Here is an 18,395-nt window from a genome sequence, read left to right as displayed (position 1 = left end):
GTGAAATGACTGACTAACCCAAGAGCCTTGTGCTGGATCTGCGTTCTGTGTCCTTTGCACCAATAGATGTCTTCAAAAGTATATACTTTTTTAAAGGGTCATTTAAATGTAATTGCACCAAGACACACACACTCTTTTTTTTTTTTTTTTAATAAAATTTGAGTTAGACTGTATGGGGGAAAGCACTAAACTAAATCAGAATTTCCACTGTCATTCCAGGGGCAATGAATGAGAATATGTCAAACCTTTAATATAAAAAAAAAAAAAAAAAATGAGAGACACTAATACTTCCTTCACCCAGGATTCTAAAAGAGACTAGCGTCCCGGTGCAGAGTGTTTCTAAAATATAAGTCTGTAAGCTATTATTGAAAAACCATACTTGTTAATTCCTTTTTGGACAGTGCAAGCAACATGTCACATGTGTTCCTTAAGTGCCTATTAAGATTCGTAACAAAACTTTATCTTGGTAGGCCCATATGAGTCTACCAAAAGATTTCATACATGAACTAAAACTCCAAATATTGGGAAAAGAATAAGAGGAAAGGATGAAGAAAAGACCCTACCAGAGAGATCCTAACATTGGCACATACAGATATGGAAACAAAGTTAATGTGGTTGCTAGGATAAGTCAGTTTTTTCTTTTTTTTTCTTCCCCAACTCAGTGCAATTAACGGGGCCGGCAATTTAAAAGCAAAAAGTACTTGTAAAGTGGTATGCATGTGTAAAGCAAGATAGATCACTATTTACACAACAGCAGCCAGCTTCATTCTCTTTCTGCTTTTAAGCTAAAATCTGTGAAATCAATTTAGGCTTTTTCTGTGGAATATTTTGTTAGTACGAACTTTGTAGTATAGAATCCTAGAATACTTTTCAGAAGCAAACGCCAAACTTAAAGCCGACTTTTAATGTACACTGCTTTTACTGCTAAGAATTACAAAGTTAGCAGCTCTGCTAAAGGTTTTGTAAGGTTGAAATTTTTTAAAGGGGTAGTTTAGCCAAAGTTTTAAATCTTAATTGTCAGAGCTATGATGGCTGATTATGGGAGAATTCAAAACATTGTAATCTTCTCTTTTACTAAAAGACAAAAGTTTTAGTTGAAATATACTTTAACGCTTAAGCAATTTTCAAACCGAGTAGGGAAAAAATCCTTTCAAATAAAATAAATGTATGTTTTCAAGTATGATAAAAGTGTTAAATTAAGTAAGCCATAAATGTAGCATCTGATATTTTAATAAGTAATTTCAAAAATAAATCCGTCATTAAAGTCTAAGTCCCATGTTGATTTTACAACTTGGTTTTGTATAAGTCAAATGACAGTCCACTAGCATTTGAAGTTTTCAGCCTTTGAAAAGTCTTTTCATTTTTTTATACACACGATCATCCAAAGTAAAAATACCACTTGAAACTTTAACTTTCCTTTGTCTTAGATAACATCATGAAAAACTTGAGGCCTGGAAAAATAAGTTAAATTCACCAAAATTGGCAAAATGGGTAACTTTTACTTCAAAGATTATAAAGTAAATAAACAGATACATCTTTCAATTGGGCTTTCAAGCAATTATACAACAAATCATGTACTTCTTAGCAACATCACTACTTAAGACAGCAATGAATTCCCTTTAGCTTTTACCTGTTGTTATCCACAGTAGCGTTTCCAAAACTTCTGCACATTGTGCTTTTCATACCAAATTTTTATTACAGTCTTAGCTATTTTCTAAATGAATATCCTTTTTATTGGATTTTCCCCAATTACAAATGAAATTTAATTTTACATCTATAATTAGAAACAACACTTACAGTGGAACTGTACAAATTTAGGTCAAAATAAAAATATATGTATTTTGTAGTTTCATAAAACTTCATTTACTGTATTATTAAAGAAAGCAGAAGTAACAACAATATATGTAAAGTAATGATTTAATGACTATAAGCAAGACAAAGCAATAGAATTGTGCTTCTTTTGCAGACTGGGGACAATGAAATTGGCTACAATTTTCCCATACAAACATGAAACAATATTCATATAGAATAAACACCCTCACAAATAACTGATGGGTGATGAACACACACCAAGTTCGACCAAAGCAAAATACAAACTGAAAATTGTTGGAGTTATTCATATTTTAAATTCAACATGCTCGCTCTATTTAAAAACTAATACCTATAGAAGCTCATGATAAATTGCTTCTATTTCCAGACATTAGAGAGAAGGCATATACCATTGTTTAAAACTGTAAAAGCAACTCTTAAATTTTAAATTACTGCTATACCACATATTAAAATAATTTTAGGTAAAATGTCTTCTTCCAGCAATTTGCCAGTTTATTTTAAAATTTGTTTTAAGATTATAGTGATCAATATACACTTTTAAAACACAGTAATTTCATCATAAGCAATCGGAAATGAAGACACTATTTCCGAATTCCTTGGTTAAAAAGTTTTTCTTTACTGCAACAATATATTTTAAAAGTAAACATGTATCACTAGAGAAAGTATGATTTGCCAATTGCTTCCAAATGAACAGACTTAAGAATTAGATATCCACATTAAAAATATGCTATGCCTAAAAGGCTCAAACATAGGGTATCTGCAAAGGTCGAACCAGTTGGGAGAATTTTAACAACCATTTCTGAATGCATGAAACACAATATTTTCTTTATAGTATTTATAAATATATCATACAATACTGTTTCCTGTTATGTCATATACCAATATGGCATTGTACAACAAGCATAATGCCATCTGATTCTTACAAAAGCGAATCATTTAAACAAGTCAGTAAAATAAACGGTAGTACCCGCTTTTAGGCATACAGATTGTAAAACTGAAGTTTACTTTCCTTTGATCGGTTTTTCGTAGCAACAGAGAAGTAAAAATCAAACAGGAATCAAAATGGCTAAATATGCAAGAAATCGTTATTCACAGTGACATGGCTACATAGAATGCATTATTCTATGCATATTCTTTCTGTTTGCTGAATTTCCAGATAAAAAGCACTTGTTTTCTACAGGTTCACAAAACAGCTTAATAACAAGAACAATCAAGAAGAATGTAACATAGGCGTTAGTTGAGATTAACAAACTATGGCGAAATGTTTATATCCACTGCAGAATATTTTCAAATCCAAACAACGGTTACAGAAACCATTTCATATCTTTCCTAACACACAGAAAAAAAATCTTGTCTGCCTTCTCAGCAACCAATTCTTTATAGGAACAATCTTTTCAATTAACGTCCATATCAACATCACATCTAGTCCATCTTTTATAGCCAAATTTAATGCACTACAAAAGAAAGCAAACTGGACGATAGTCACATGTATTAGCATCTATAAAGCTGTAATGGCATGAAGATATCTATATAAATCAGGGGTTTAAAATTGTTTTCCTTAAGGTCTCAGGTATCAACCAGATGAAGTTGCTGACGACCCATTTACTGATGATTTTCGAGGTCTATTGGCAAAAGAAGATTGGTGGTTACCGCTGGGGCTGTTGCTGGTTCCATTCATAGTACTGGAAATGTGAGGAAACTGAGGATGAGGAGACTGAACTGGAGTATTAGGGCTAGGCAAACAAGAAGAGGTGGAGGGAATACCTCCTGCTGGGCTGTTGGCCTTGTCACTCCCAGAGTCACTTTCCAGTTCTCCAGCATTTGTCAGTCCATCTCTCTGGTGACTGATCTTCATTCTTTTACAAGTAGGTCGAACTCTGTATTTCAAAGGAAGCGGACCATTCTACAAAGTTAAAAGGAAAAAACCATCAGTCTTAACTCTTTAAATACAGTTTATCACAATAATCTGTATTAGATATGCTACTTACCCTTCTCCAGGTATAAATGTAGGCAATATCCATTAGTGTGTAGTAATCTTTTAAAGGTTCCTCTTCATACATGACATCGATCTATTGAAAAATGGTATTTCCATTAAATATCACAAAGAAAGAACAAAGGTAAATCTAGGTTTTTTTTAGTCATCTAAATATAACCCAAAAATGCTTTAAAAATCATGTTCTCCAAACATTTGGACAAAGAATCCCTTCTGATATTTCAAATGAGGAAAAGATTTCTTGAAATTATTAAGGGATTTGTTTTCATAGCATAAGACAGAATTTATTTTAAGAGATTTCCCAAGCTAAGTACTAAATTAAATTTTTTAAAAATTTCTATTGCTTTTTTGGGTTCAAAATCCAAAAGGAAAAAAGTCACTGAATTAAAAAAAAAAAAATCTATATAAAATGCATGAACACTAATAGTAAAGTACATACCTGGAAAGTATTAGGTATGTCCATTTTACTTCTGAGAAACTTTCTCAGGTGCATCACAGTCATTGCTGCTGGGCATCGTAAATACCTTTTATCATTGACCTAAATACATTTGGAAAATTTTTTTTATTCTTAACTTTCAGATTAAAAGAAAAGTTCTAATTAGACTGCCTGAATGATTAAAGGTATCCCCAAAAGGGAGACATGACTAAATTCTCAACCATACTTTGAGAGTTTACTACTTTTGTAAAAATTAAATGAATAGATTCCTGATATAATAAGGAAACTTAAAGTATATCAAAGCATTAAACATTAGTTATTTAAAATATTTTGTAACAATAGTAATCATATATGAAATAAATTCTATTTATTAACTATCAGATATAAGTCACTCTTAAACATCAAATATGACAATTTTCTTCTATTTGACAGCATCATCTGACCCTAGAATATTCTATAGGGCAACATACACTCACAAAATTTAAAATTTAAATGTTTCTCTCCATGCTTGTGGGACATGGAACCTTACCTCCTCCTTAGATTTCTCCTTGTCTTTGTTTACTTTCCGATCCAATCTGAGAAACAGATCATTTATTAGTGGAACAACGTAGCTAATAAACATATAAGTATAAAACACATTTCCTAAAAAATTTACCTGTTCTGGTCAAAGAATTCAATGGATAAGCTTATTATCTCATCATCGGTTATAATTCTCTTATCTTCATCTGCAACTTCTCCTCTGTCTTCATTAGAGCCATTGGCAGCTATAAAGACATTTTGAAATTCAATTTTAAAAGTTAAGTATGTAATTATCTATTATATATATGAGAACAGAAGTGATACTTTAGATTAAATTTAATTTTAATAAATTACTGAATAAATTCTCCCTCCAAATAAAATGTCTTCCCCCCTCCAAAGAGTTTACCATCAGCTGAAGGATGAGCTGCATAAAAGTCTCTTCTTCTCTTCATTTCATCTAAGGAGGAAAGAGAGTGGAGAAAGACTTAAATATTTGGTAAAGCAGGTAAAACTGATAAAATACCTTTTAAAAATTAATTTTTAAGCAAGTTACCCACTTTTGAAAAGCCCTGGAACTAATTTGTATACAATATCTTGAAGAGTTTTATCTGACCTGAAAAATAAATTAGAAAAGTAAACTATCAATATGACAAAAACTAAAAATGTCCATAAATTAAAGATTCTTTGTTTTCCTGGTGCTATCATATTTTAATTGACTATGACACTGTCTACAACTACATTAATAAGATAATTACGGGAATAAAAGTCCTTTATATAGTAGCACTATTTTAAATCAGTAGAAAAATACTTTATTTTATATTCACTAATAAATTCTTCAAATTTTACTGAGTCAAGCAATGCACGCCTTTCAAGTTACTAAATTAGCTATGAAGAGAATAAAGAGAATAGAAAGCACTTTGTACACATTCACATTTGCCTGTAATAAAGTCAATAAACAATAAAAAAAAATGGAGAACTGATTCACTTCTTAAAAATCTTAAAACCACTTGAATAACACTGAACTTTGTTTAAAATTAGTCATTAACATGGCAAGAAATTAAGAGTTACCCTCCAAAAAAGAATACACATTAGATGGGGATTCAAGGGTAAGTTTTCTGTGAAGAAATGAACAGGGTAATACTTCACTGTATTATGCAATTCCAATAACACAAACAATGATTTTAAACATTTTCCTACCTTATGTTCAGCAGTGGTCTGGTTTTATGAACTTGGACATCACAGATAGGACAATACTTGCTGGTCTCCAGGTAACGCACAATACATGTTTTACAGACTAGAAGGAGAAACACATTTTGTAAGTTTAGAAATTATATGCTAAGCATTAAAATTAGTGTCAGAAACAGAGAACAGTAGCAAAATGGTAAATGCCAAAAGATATTTTCAGTTAAATTAAGTAAACCAATATCCTGAGAACACTTATACATTGCACTTATACGATAATATTTCATTAAATAAGTATCAATAAAAAGTCACTAAATGCAAGAGAAGAAACAATTCTATCACTTTGTACCAACACTCCCAAGGACTGCGGAATTGTTAGTTTTCCTATTTCAGGGTGAAATGTGAAATACATATGACACAAAACAGGTCTAAAGCTTTGTACTTACAGGAATGTAGACATTCTATTATGGTTGTGGCATCAATGAAGTACCCTCCACAAAGCACACACATCAGATGGGGATTTAGCTCAGTGATCTTGATTCTGGTTGTTCGATGCATTTCTGCTTGATAAAAGATCCTGCAAGACACAGAATTATTGGCCATAATTCACAGAAAGAGAATGACATTATCTCCAACTTCTAGTAACGGTATGAAATGCTGAGGCGTTCAAGAAACTCATTTAACACTGTACAGCTAGACTGTCCCAATGTTTTCTACAGAAGAAATTTACTAATCAGTTATACTGAGTCAGTTATACTGAAAAGGTGAAAAAGGTTCCAACTAAAGTTAACTTGTGGTCCCTCAGGTCATTCAGTAGGACGAAGAAAAGGTCTGGGGTGGGGGCAGGGAGTTGAGAGTATTCGGGTCTCTTTCTTCCATTTGTCCTCCAGCCTAGCAGCCCCACAGCTGCAGCCGTCGCCACACAGTCCCCGCCGATATTTACCAACCTCTAGGGCTTGTTCGGAGCCTCCAAGTTTATTGTAAAACTTCCTTATGGATTTTCAATCGAAAACCCAGGAGCATGCCCTGGCTTTCCAGGGGTTCCTGTTGTTTTAGGCGCTTCCAACAACCAGAACCTGGCACGTTTTTACGCAACACAAAGGGAAAACAAATTCTGCTCTATCTGCATCCCTGGCATTTCCGGAGCTGGGTGCTGGGGCCTCAGGAGAAGCACCTCTAGTCGGCCTCGGGCTGGGGCCTGAGAGCGCGGGCGCGCAGGGACGCCCGGGGGCCGGGATGCGAGGGGCGGATCCGGCAGCACCGGGGCTCCGGGGCTCCGGCTGCTCCGGATTCGGAACTCGCCTCTGTCGGGGTTTCCATAGCAACTTACACTTACACTTGGCATCTGGCCACAGCTACAACTCCGCGCGGACCCGGGCGAGCCAAAGCTTCAGCGGGCGTGCGGGGTGGTTGGGGCGGCGGCAGCGGTGGTGGCGGCAGGCGCGGGGGAGGGGCCGGCGCGGCGCGGGGGCGGGGCCGGCGCGGGGGCGGGGTGGGGTGCGGGCTCCGGGGCGCGGGGGTGGGGCAGCCCCATGAGGCCGTGGCGCAGGAGAGCAGGATCCCCGCCCGCCAAGACCCGGCGGAGCAGCTTGGGGTCCCCGGAGTGGGCGAGTGGTAAAGGAAAATGCAAACCGCACTCCAGGCCATTTCGGACACTCTTGGGGGCCTCTTTCCACGTCGACTCTGGGCGAAGAGCTTCTTTCAGATCTTGACTCTTTCGGGCTCTCCTGCTAGCAATCACTAGATCAAAAATTTCACGAAGGGATCTTTTGAGAATTGCCAACTGTGCACTTAGCCCGAAACCGTCAGGGCTCAAATTGCCGAGATGTTTATTGAACTGAACCTCTTTAAAGCTTTCTTCTATAATATGAAGTTCTGCTGTAGATTAGATGAGCGATACAAAGTTTTGGAAAGGCTGAAAACTGAAATCTGTTTTACAAGATGAGAAGGGGAAAAGCCCTGTGTTTTATTTGAGCTATGCTGAAGACAAGAAAAACTACTTTAATTGCTACAATAGTGACAATATGTAAAGAACCATGTGACCAACCCATTCCCAACGCTAAATCAACACCTTGTCAACCTAGAGCAACCTAGAAGAAGAAAAAATGTCATTTTCGCAGCCTAAACTCCATAGAGACCCCCACACGATGAAATGATATTCCCAATCGATATTATAAGTTATAAAAAGTCATGGTGGGAAACTGTCAGCAATGATACACCAGTGTACAATCAAGGAAGTCAATTACTTCGAGTAGTATTCTTGAAAAATACATTTCTTATTCCCACTTCATTCATTTCAGAACCTGAAATAAGACTTAGTTTCTAGACCTGTCTGAAGACATTCTCAAAGCTGCCTTGAATAGAAATCTGGGAGTCTGAGAAACTTAACATGTATCTGAGGTTTTAATTCTTAGGAAATTTCAATGTAGAGAAGGGAAATACCAATCAACATACCTCAATGGCTGACACTAAAAGTTTTAAAGTACTAAAAAATGGTAAAAACAAAACAAAACTACTTTTATGAAAGTCCCTACAGGGGCAACCAGTGACTTCAACCAGAAAGCTTCATGTGTGACTCCTCAGTTATCTTTGGCGTAATAGCTCAGAAGAATACTGTCAACATATTGTTGATATACAACGTAAGTGAAGCAGTGTCCCTAAAGAGTAGCAATATTTAAATCCATTGTACTTGGTGATTAAAGACAAGCATTCTTGGTTGTTAAAGAAAATTCTGTGACACCGCAGGACCTTCCCTAGCACGGTGATATACTTCTATCTGCCCGTGAAAGCATACCACACTAATGCCACCGCTCATGAAGTTTAAGTTAGGGGCTTCAATAAAAAGAGCTGCCTTTACTTCTTCTCTACGTTATGAAAAACCAACACCAAACAAATATTAACACACAGAACAATCAAATCTCAGTGGAGGGTTACCTACTGATTGGCTTTAAACATTTAAGTCACATGTACTTGACCAAAACCCTCAAGACTTAATTCACACAACTCCTCTACGTAAGTTCAGAAGAATTTGGCCACAACTCTATTTTCATTTATGATGGCTAATAAGTATCACTTTCTTACCTATATAAAAATCAGTTATTTGTCTTTTACATCATTTGAAAGTGCTGGCATCTTAATGAAGACTGAAAACTTTTGACATGCACCTAAGCAAGCAAAAATATACCAAACATACAATGGTAGAAATATTCAATAGTTAAAACTTGCCATTATAGATAGCATACTTAGTTGGGGCTGTCAATTTGGTAGAAGGCCTAACACCAGTAATGTCAAAATGAAGGAAAAGAGATGCAAGTTCTTATGTTAACAATTGGCTTGACTAGTGCACTCTAAGAAATGCAAATGAACTTCAAAACCCAGTTGTGGCTCACAGCCCAATACAAGTATGAGTGAAGTAGGGGTTAACTTGGCTCCTAGGGAGAATTTTGCTTATTTGGGCATTTAATGCACATCCAAGAACTTGGTAGAATATTAATGGTTTATCAAGTACCAAGAAATGCTCAATTTTCTTAAAAAAGTGTGTGTGTGTATACACATGTGTGCACGCAATGACTTTTACTTGGCTTTAAAGATACTGTTACTAAATGTGTAACTTGCACAGGTAGGTTATTTCAAACACTTGCAGTCTGCGGCAGAAGTATGAGAATGTACTCAAGTATTAAAAATTTATAAATTTGCTCATAAAATCAACCTCTAAGGGATTCTGATTAGTCTACTTAAAATTAAAATGTTAACATAGTCTCATAAGTTAGTATACACTGTCAACAATTTGCATCCTTACATTTCAAGTGTTTAATATAGCTTATAATGTGTTTCCAGAACTTGGAGGTTAAGTATATAAGTTGAACTACTCATAACATTCCAGGTACCACCAAACTACACTTAGATTTGGAAAAATATGCCCAGAATTTTGCCTAGTTTAAGGGAATGGGTTAATGCATCCTTCTCTTTCAAATATTGAACCATGACAACTAAGCCCACTAAATCCTCTTATTGCAATTGGAAATGATCAAAGTCTGTCTACTTGTTTACTTCCAATTATTAACTGTAAATCTCTGGGGGGAAAGATCATACAATATCGCTGTCACACTCAAAAGACAGCGTAAATATATTCAATCACCTTTTTGTGCTTCTTTTCCCAAGCATCTCTTTACCATATGACCTATGCTGACATTTAGCAAAATCTGTAAAACAGTGGACTTAAGTCATAACTCTAAGTGCATCCTATAGTAGAGGTTGAGAGAAAAAATGCAGTCTCCGAGAGGGGAAAAAAGGAAAAAGCTTGAAAGAAAGAAAGGAAACCTCCTGCAAGACTAATGCCCAGTCCATCATCACTCCAAAAACAGCTCCAAATTTGAAATGGCCACTTCCCAGTGAGCACGTCCCAAGTGATGTTTAGAGAACTTATTCAAGACTAATAACAAATAACACCTTGAAAACTTTACCATTTTAAACACAAACGCAGGAAACCTTGGAAACAACTGAGAACCGCCATCTTACAAGCCATCCAATTTCACACAAGTGTCCCTCCAACTTAAGTTAATAACATTTTTATTTGGGCTTTCCCCAGTCTAACATCCACCTTGGCGGGACCGCTGCCCCCCACGTAACCCGTCCCTATAAAATGGGGGCGTTCTCTGGTGGTTTAAACCCCTCAAAAGCCCTTTCTTCGGGAGAGGAGGGAAGCCACTTGACCCAAGCAGCTCCCGATTTCAGGAACCCGTCCCCGTTTCATCAAAATCTACCTCTCAACAAAGGGCGCCGTGGCCGCGAGAGCCGCAGAGGCTGCAAATAGAAGTGTTCTTCTCGGGGGCCATGTGCGTCGCGAGGGTATAAAGGGGCGCTGGGGGGAGAAAGGAACTAAAACGTGGGGCCGCGCGCGGCGAGTCCAAGCTGAGCGGGAGGCGGCTGGAGCGGCGCCGAGCCCGGCTGGCGGCGGCGGAGGCGGCGGCGGCGCGGCGCGGCGCGGGCTGCGGGTCGGTCCCCGCGCCGCGGGAGTCGGCGGGCGGCGCGGGCGCGTGCTCGCGGGCGCGGGCGGCGCGCGGGGCCGGCAGGCGGCGGCGGCGGGCGGAGGCGCGGGGCTCGGTGCCCACGCTGTCAGCGCCCTCCTGGCCAGCGGGGCGAGGCGCGGGGGGGGCCGCTCCCAGTCCACCCGCGGCCAGCTCCAGCCCCGGGCAGCCCCCGCGCGGCCCCCGGCCCCGGCCCGGGGCGCTTCTCCTCCTACGTACCCGGAAAAAGCAGCCGGCGAAAGGCGATCGAAGCGGGCGGAAAAGACAATGAAAGTTAAAAGTCGTTCAGCAGAAAATGAATGTGAGCCAAGCGGCCATCTTGAAGCGAGCTGCAGACGCCGCTGTCAATGGGCAACGAGCGCAGCCGAGAGGAGCCGTGGCCGCCGCGCTCGGCTCATGCTGCCTCCAGAGCCCGGCCTCCTCCTCCTCCTCCTCCTCCTCCTCCTCCGCCTCGGCCTCCTCCTCCTCCTCCTCGGCCTCCTCCTCCTCCTCCACCTCCTCCTCCTCCACCACCACCACTACCTCCTCCACCTCCTCCTCCTCCACCACCTCCTCCACCACCTCCTCCTCCTCCTCCTCCTCCTCGGCCTCCAACGCCTCCTCCTCCTTGGCCTCCTCCTCCGCCGCCGCCGCCGCCACCGCCACCGCCTCCTCCCGCTCCGCACTCGGGGGAGGGAGCGCGCGGAGGGGGCGCGATCAGTATTATTCTGCGGGGCTGGGAGGTGTTTTTAATCCGGATCTGGGCTCCCTCGCCAACATCCCCATTGTCTCGCCCCGATCTCTGCCTTTAAATACTACAATTATTATTTCATAGTTGCTGTTGGGGGAGGTGGGAGGGTGGGGGGCGCCGTGAGTGTGCGTGCGGAGAGGCTGGGGGAGGGGGAGGAAGGATGAGGAGGGGGAAGGGAGGGTGGAAAAAAAAAAATGCACCACTGAAGGCTGAGTGGAAACTGACACCGGCTCCAAAATGGCTCAGAGTCCGCCCGCCCCCTCCCCCGCCCCCCTGGTCACGTGCTCCCCTCATTCCTTAAGGGCGGCCTGGGAATTAGTGTCGGTGTAGTCGGGCCCGTGGTCGCCCCCTCCCCCTCGCTGTGCGCCGCGGCTGCTGCCCCTGCGACTGCGGAGATATTTCTCCACAACGCCACACGCGCCACCCAGCTCCCGACGCGGGCATCGTTCCCACCGGGCACGCAGCTCATCCTACTCCGCGCACCCACCCCCGTTATTTCCTTTTTTCTGTGGTACGCCTCCGCCCGCGGCGCACAAGTCCACGGGCCCCAGCCGAGGAGAGCGCTGGCCACCCGCCCCTCCCGGCCCTGACGCCCCCACGGGCTGCGGCCCAGACTCCGGCGCCGCGGCGCAGAACCTGCGCCCGAGATGGGCTCGCGAAAACAACAGCGCCTGCTCCTGTCTTCCCGCGGCCGCGCCAGCCCCCTTCCTCTCCCGCCAGCGGCCGAGGCGGGGCGCGCACGGGTAGCCAGTCTCCGGGAAGGGGCTCTGCGCCAGGGCGGGCCGGGCCTCGGGAGCCCCGCGGGTGAGGGTCCGGCTGCGGGCGAGCCCTTCGGCGCAGGTAACGGGGTCGTGGCAGGTCCCCTCTGCAGGGCGACGGGTCCTGCTCTCTAAGTTTCAGAGCCGGAGCCTTCGACAAACCCAGGAGATCGCATCCTTTCCCACAGGGTTTAATTTTAATCCCGAGAAGAGACAATCGTTAGGAGTTAACACTAATCGTTCTATCTTCAGAGTAATAATTGACAACAAACACATCCAAACAAACGCTCAGTTATTCTGGTGGGAACTTATTTATTCAGAATGTAAATGCTGTCTACTTCCTTTTGTAAGATTTGAACAATGATCAAAATGGATCAATGTACAGTTAATACGAAAGATTCAAATACGTAGGCAGAATTTCCCTCTTAACTTTTTCACAAGTGTAAAGTGTCAAAATTGATGAGTGTAATAAATCCAAAAAGAATTTTTTTCTATTAAAAATAGAGAATGTCCAGCTCGCACAAACAACTGTTCAGCCGACGGGACGGCAAGGAGTTCCTGGTCGTCTTCTAGACCCCGGTGGATCGTTAACTTCCCCAAGCTAAAATTGGGTTGCTCTTTCCAGGCTTTTCGAAGCATCTTTAAGTTTCCCCACTAAGTCCTGAAAGACGTATATAATGCTACATTTTTAAGATAAAACACGAGAAAGAAGTATCCAAGTTTGAGAGAGTTCAAGAAAAAAGTCGGGAGACACTTTATAAACAACTTTAAAATTCACAAGGACATTAACCTTTGACAGATCATCAAAAGAAGGTTTTCCTCTAAAATAGTTCATCTTCAAATCAGCTACTTGCCCTCGGATTTAAAATAATGATTTATAACCGAATCCTCTTAACAGGCAAAGATTAAATTTCTCAAGTTACTTAACAAAGATTATGCTGTATTCACATTTTCTGAAAGTTTAAAGTTGATTAATGGTTACATAAAAACAACTTTGCAGGAGATACCTTTTGGAAAATTCAATTTCACCAAAATTTCAAGCAATGATCTTCATTTTTTAAGTGGTAAGAAATAAATTCGTTGTCATGTCCATTAATCAATGTAGTTTTGAATTTCCCCAGTCTTACATTGGCAATATAAAGTTTTAGAACTTTATGCATACTTCCCACTTTATAAAAAAGTCATTTGAAACCACTGTTTAAAAACCCTGTTTTGAAAGTTTAATTCAATTTCTGAAAGCAAAGAATACATTTTCAAAGCCATGTTTGTAGTTTTGCTCTGTCCTATTGGATCAAATTCATCACAAAAAGAAGGAATTTACACTCAACACTACACTTCAGAAGTTTAATTGGAGGTAACAGCAAATCACAGATCAATTCTCTATTAGTAACATCTTAATTTCAAAAGTGAAGTTTACATTAAAATATTGCTTTTGAAGTCTCCTTCCCATTAAATCCTTAACCAGCCTTCATTATCTGACAGATGGTTAGATTATTTTTCTTTTGAACTTTCCAAAAGCATAATTCTCAAACATCTATAAAAAGACTGGCATATTCACAGATCCTAATACTGTACCTGTAATTGTTCCATGTTGCAACTAAAACTAATCTCTGGGTGGGATCGGGAATCAGTGTTCTAGAGAAGAAAAAAAATGCTGTTTATTTAAATCAAGGAAATCAAAATTCCATTACACATTTAATTTTCAGACAGGACTAATGTATAAATACCTCTACATTTAAGGTCACCAAATATGCAGGTCTGTACATCTTATGAAGTTGATTGGTCTAAAACAACACAGCACATTTCAGTCTTTAACTCTATTTTTTTAAGTTTCCCAAACACCCCTAGAAAACAGTTAAACTTTACCTTTATCTGATACTCCAAACGCCAGGAAACATCAGTTATATGAGGGAGAGATCTGCCTATACTGAAAGATACAATGATAATTTTGTACATAGCATCTACAGAAAACTTTCAGTATTTTTCTTTACTAAGAATGGTGTCTATCTTCCACCACCACCCCACACACAAAATTTTAATCCAGTCTGAATTTAAACCATTGCTAAACTTCATTTTCAAGTTTTGAATAGTAAAAGAGGATTTTAAAAATTATCTCAATAAACTTCATCTTTAAAAACATTAGCTTAACTTCAATTGTTTAACTTGCCCTTTGGCCCCTTTTCTTTTGGTCAAAATCCCTGTTTCTTTGCCCTGTTTGTTTCACACCAGCATTCTCCATTCATACCTGCAAGTGAAAAGTGGCTCAACTTGACACCTTACACAGTACCTACCTTCCCAGTAGTATTTCTAAGGAATCCTTATTATTCTAGAGGGTGAAAAAAAAGAAAACAAATCTTTGCAAACAGACTAGAATAAAATAGTAATTGTTAATTTTTTAAAAATTGAAGTAAGTAACCTGATATTCCATGCAAAACAGTTCTATTCGCTCTCTATCAAATTTACAGTCTTCTAGATAAGTGCTAAAGTAAAAAAGAAGCCAAAGTTTAGTTTCCACTTTAAAACTAAAATTGTAATAATAAAGATACTATTTGATAATAAATGGAATGTAAGTAAATCCTATACCTTAGAGTTGATTTGTCAGCTCTTTGCTTTCCTGCTTCCAGTATGTAAGTTGCAGCTGCTGCATGACAATGTTTTAAAACCAAGGGGTCGATATGTTTCAAGTCTGGGTGATCTAAAATAAATTAATTGCCAGTGATGCCTGTGATAAATTTTTCATAGTCATGTTTCTTAAATGGCTATTTAATTTGGGTACCCCCCCCCCCAACCTTTAACAAGATAACAAAAAGAATTCCACTGTAAGGACTGGCAATTATAAGTAAATGAGATGAGAAGGTCAATGGCAAAACAATAAAGAACACACATCAATAATTCTGCTGTCTCCTGGTCTCAATTACCTCTTTTTATTTTGCCTTAATAATTTTAGTGTTTGTTTTTTTAAAAACAAACAAAAAACATTATAGTCCCAAAGAAGAAATAACTATACAGTGGTCATTCTAACACTGAATGGAGTAAATTCAGAGGAAAATATGAATATAAATATTTTACAACATGGTGAAAATTTAAGAATGATTAAACAATCCCCCTAAAGATTGATTAATTATGAGGTAAATGGCTCCATGGACAGTAATATATCAAAGGAGACAAGGGGACCAGTTCAGAATATTAAAGACCATTTTCAAAATATTTTCAGGTTTTGACAGCCATCCTTTTTTCGAGATTACCCAGGTGGTGGTTACTATTTTCGTTTAAAGAACTTCCACTTTCATACTTTTTGTACTTGTTTAGTTCATGAAACTACAAAAAAACCCCAAAAATTTGAATTGTTGGGATATTTATATTTAAGAAAATTATCTAAAAGCGGTCTTAAAATATGTCTTTATACAAACACGGCACTCCGCAATTACTGACCCCAGCACTTAAAAGAGACTCGTCTCCTGGTAACTGGTGCGGAACAAAACATTATGCACCATATCTTAACGTTCTAGGTATGAAACCTGTGCAAAACATACTGAACCAGACTGTTGGAGTGATCACAGGAACTTGAGGTATTCTCTAAGCTGGAAAATGTCAACACTATTTGACCTAGTAATTACTTTGGAAACAGACCCTTTAAAACCTTTGCCAGCCTCGCACTGAAAGTCTGAATTGCCAGGGAGCTTGCCTGATGAAATCCAAGTGTCAAACAGCCTTTGGCTCAGACCAGGCTGAAAACCTTAGATGTTTAGGCCACAAACAAGACTTAAACACGGGCTTTACAAAAGAACAAAGAGGCTGGGAGGAGGTATCCAGCTAGGAACGTGTAGCTGGCTACGTGCAGGTGCCAACTGGGGAGAGAATAATGTTCAGGGTCCGCTCTGGGTCCTGGCAGAGCCACAACCCCACACTCCGTCCGGAGCGAAGGGCAGAGCTCGGAGACTTCCTCTTCCCGGGGCTTTCCCCCTCTCGCTCGGTTTCCCAGCTCGCCTCGGAGCGCCCCTCCACCCAGGCCGATCCAGCTCGGAGCCTAGCGGCTTACCTAACACTGCCTCGTCCGCCTGGGCGTCCAGCAGGCTCTGGAAAGCCGCCCGGAGGAGAAGCGTGAAGGCGTTGGAGTCAAAGGAGCCGGGATCGGCCAGCATCTGGAAGCCTTTCTGCACATACTCCGAGAGCTCCATTGTGAGCGCGCTGTGACCTTCGACACGCGCACCACGTGATAGGCGCCGCGCGCTCAGCTGATGCGGCCGCGCGCGCACGCGGCTCCCGGCGGCCGCGCCGGCCGCGGGCCTCCCAGCCCCCAGGGTTCCCCGCCGGCAGCCCGGCCCTCGGCCCCGCGACCGCCGGGCTCCCGCAGCCCGCGCCCTGCTGCCCGGCGCCGGAGCTGCGGAGCCTGAGCGAGAGGGGCGGGCCCGAGAGCTTTGTGGACGTCCTCGGTGCTTTCTCTTCTCCTCCGGGCTCACCTGGGACTGTCACCAGCTCCTGCGGGGCTCCGCGGCCGCCTTCCCTGAGAGACCCCCTTGGGAGGTGGTGGAAGGTGAAGGGATCCCGCCCCGCTTCCTTGAAAACGCGCCTTCCCAGCTCTCCGCCCGGCGCGGCAGCCTGCGGGAAGCTCCAATTTAAGGCAACTGATTTTTTTTTTTTAAGTTTGGGGCGTTTCTTTTATTTAACAGCTTAACCCCCTAGCACTGCCCTTCTGTGAAACTGTAGACGTCTGATTATGTAATTCTTGTTTATTTTCCCTTTTTCATTGTCATTTCTGGAATACGGCAATTGATTCCTTCCTGCGTGGGATGTGCGTGTGTGTAGGTATATAATGCATACGGCGCGCGTGTGTACGCAGTGGACTAAAACCACTGAAGGGTTAAATTACTCACAAAGCTATGTGACAGAATTATTAAAATTTGTATATTTCGCTGCAAATAAATACCTTTCAAAAGCAAACATACAAGTTTTGTGCTACTGTACTCAGTACATCTATGGGTCAATTTTAATCACTCAAAGAATCGTCATATATTTATATCAGAAAGTTATTTTAGTAAAATACAGTTAGGACCGGCAAGGATTTTATTAAAAGTAAATTACTGTTTTGGGTACCCATAACTTTAAAGATGTAAATGTTGTATAAAGTTTAACTTCCCCTTTATATTCTACGAAGTTGGAGAACCAGAGTGATTCTCTAAACAAACAAACAACCTCAAAGCAAAGTAGATCACTCATTTTTGATCAAAATAATTTAAAAGGAAAAGTGGAAATGCCAGTTTTTTGCCAGTGGAGGGGAGGGAGCAAGAAAGGTGGTTTAGTCTTCAGGGGAGGTTATTTGAAACAGACTAAACGTGAAAGACTTTTCTGGGCATAATTGAGGTGCTTATTTGGGAAAAAATTTGTTTCTAATGAATGCAGCCGACATTTAACCTTGCACCAATACATAGAGAACACCTGATACTACGATAGGGTGCAAGCAGAGTAAGTTGGCATTAGTAACAGTAACAGACAGTGCTCAGATTTTTGAAGGCTTTGAAAGGCACATGAACTAGCTCTTCACTTCAGTGAGCATGTAAGAACAGTGAATGGTTTAAAAGTCTCCCCAGCCTCTTTATGAAACAATGCCTATTAATCCTGTTCATCTTTTCTTCCTCTCTCTTATTGTGTATCTAAACTCCTTGTTTCTCATCAGTAGTAAAATGTCAGTCGACGCATTTCCAGATATCTGATTTACATAGGGGGGTATTTTACAGGGCAGTGTCATGTAAATGTTAGATAATATTAACAACAGCCAAGCTTATTATATTTATTACACATATTTTTATGATCTTGCATAACATTGTTAATAGTCTAATAAGATGTGAGTGGATAGTTGTAATCATATTCAATTTGGTGTTGAAAAAGAAAGCATTCATGCTCGAGCGTAGGTTTTAAGATT

At 40.6% G+C, this 18,395-nt stretch overlaps 2 protein-coding genes across 4 annotated transcripts; both read right to left on the bottom strand.

The window, feature by feature from the left end:
• Positions 1-1,212: 1,212 nt before the first annotated feature.
• BMI1 (BMI1 proto-oncogene, polycomb ring finger) lies at positions 1,213-11,430 on the bottom strand. 2 transcript variants are annotated; one of them, XM_087825462.1, is made up of 10 exons: positions 11,207-11,430; positions 6,407-6,537; positions 5,976-6,072; positions 5,336-5,391; positions 5,185-5,235; positions 4,915-5,023; positions 4,789-4,834; positions 4,263-4,361; positions 3,819-3,899; positions 1,213-3,733 (listed from the first exon to the last, which is right to left on the bottom strand). In XM_087825462.1, the coding sequence occupies exons 2-10, from the start codon at positions 6,516-6,518 to the stop codon at positions 3,404-3,406; spliced, it is 981 nt and encodes a 326-aa protein (XP_087681588.1). In that variant the 5' UTR covers positions 6,519-6,537; positions 11,207-11,430; the 3' UTR covers positions 1,213-3,403. The 2 variants fall into 2 exon arrangements, with proteins under 2 accessions (XP_087681588.1, XP_016080210.1); XM_016224724.2 differs by lacking the exon at positions 11,207-11,430 and adding an exon at positions 6,908-7,044.
• A 1,337-nt stretch (positions 11,431-12,767) lies between these two features.
• On the bottom strand, positions 12,768-16,703 carry COMMD3 (COMM domain containing 3). 2 transcript variants are annotated; one of them, XM_016224727.2, is made up of 8 exons: positions 16,515-16,703; positions 15,059-15,170; positions 14,892-14,955; positions 14,767-14,801; positions 14,342-14,402; positions 14,203-14,259; positions 14,051-14,110; positions 12,768-13,155 (listed from the first exon to the last, which is right to left on the bottom strand). In XM_016224727.2, the coding sequence occupies exons 1-8, from the start codon at positions 16,651-16,653 to the stop codon at positions 13,117-13,119; spliced, it is 567 nt and encodes a 188-aa protein (XP_016080213.1). In that variant the 5' UTR covers positions 16,654-16,703; the 3' UTR covers positions 12,768-13,116. The 2 variants fall into 2 exon arrangements, with proteins under 2 accessions (XP_016080213.1, XP_016080212.1); XM_016224726.2 differs by having other exon boundaries at positions 12,768-13,136; positions 16,515-16,699.
• Between the last annotated feature and the right edge of the window lie 1,692 nt (positions 16,704-18,395).

Source organism: Miniopterus natalensis, chromosome 1, assembly GCF_054644295.1.
Source record: "Miniopterus natalensis isolate mMinNat1 chromosome 1, mMinNat1.hap1, whole genome shotgun sequence".
Classification (NCBI taxonomy): Eukaryota; Metazoa; Chordata; class Mammalia; order Chiroptera; family Miniopteridae; genus Miniopterus; species Miniopterus natalensis.
This window is presented reverse-complemented; position numbering and strand designations above follow the sequence as displayed.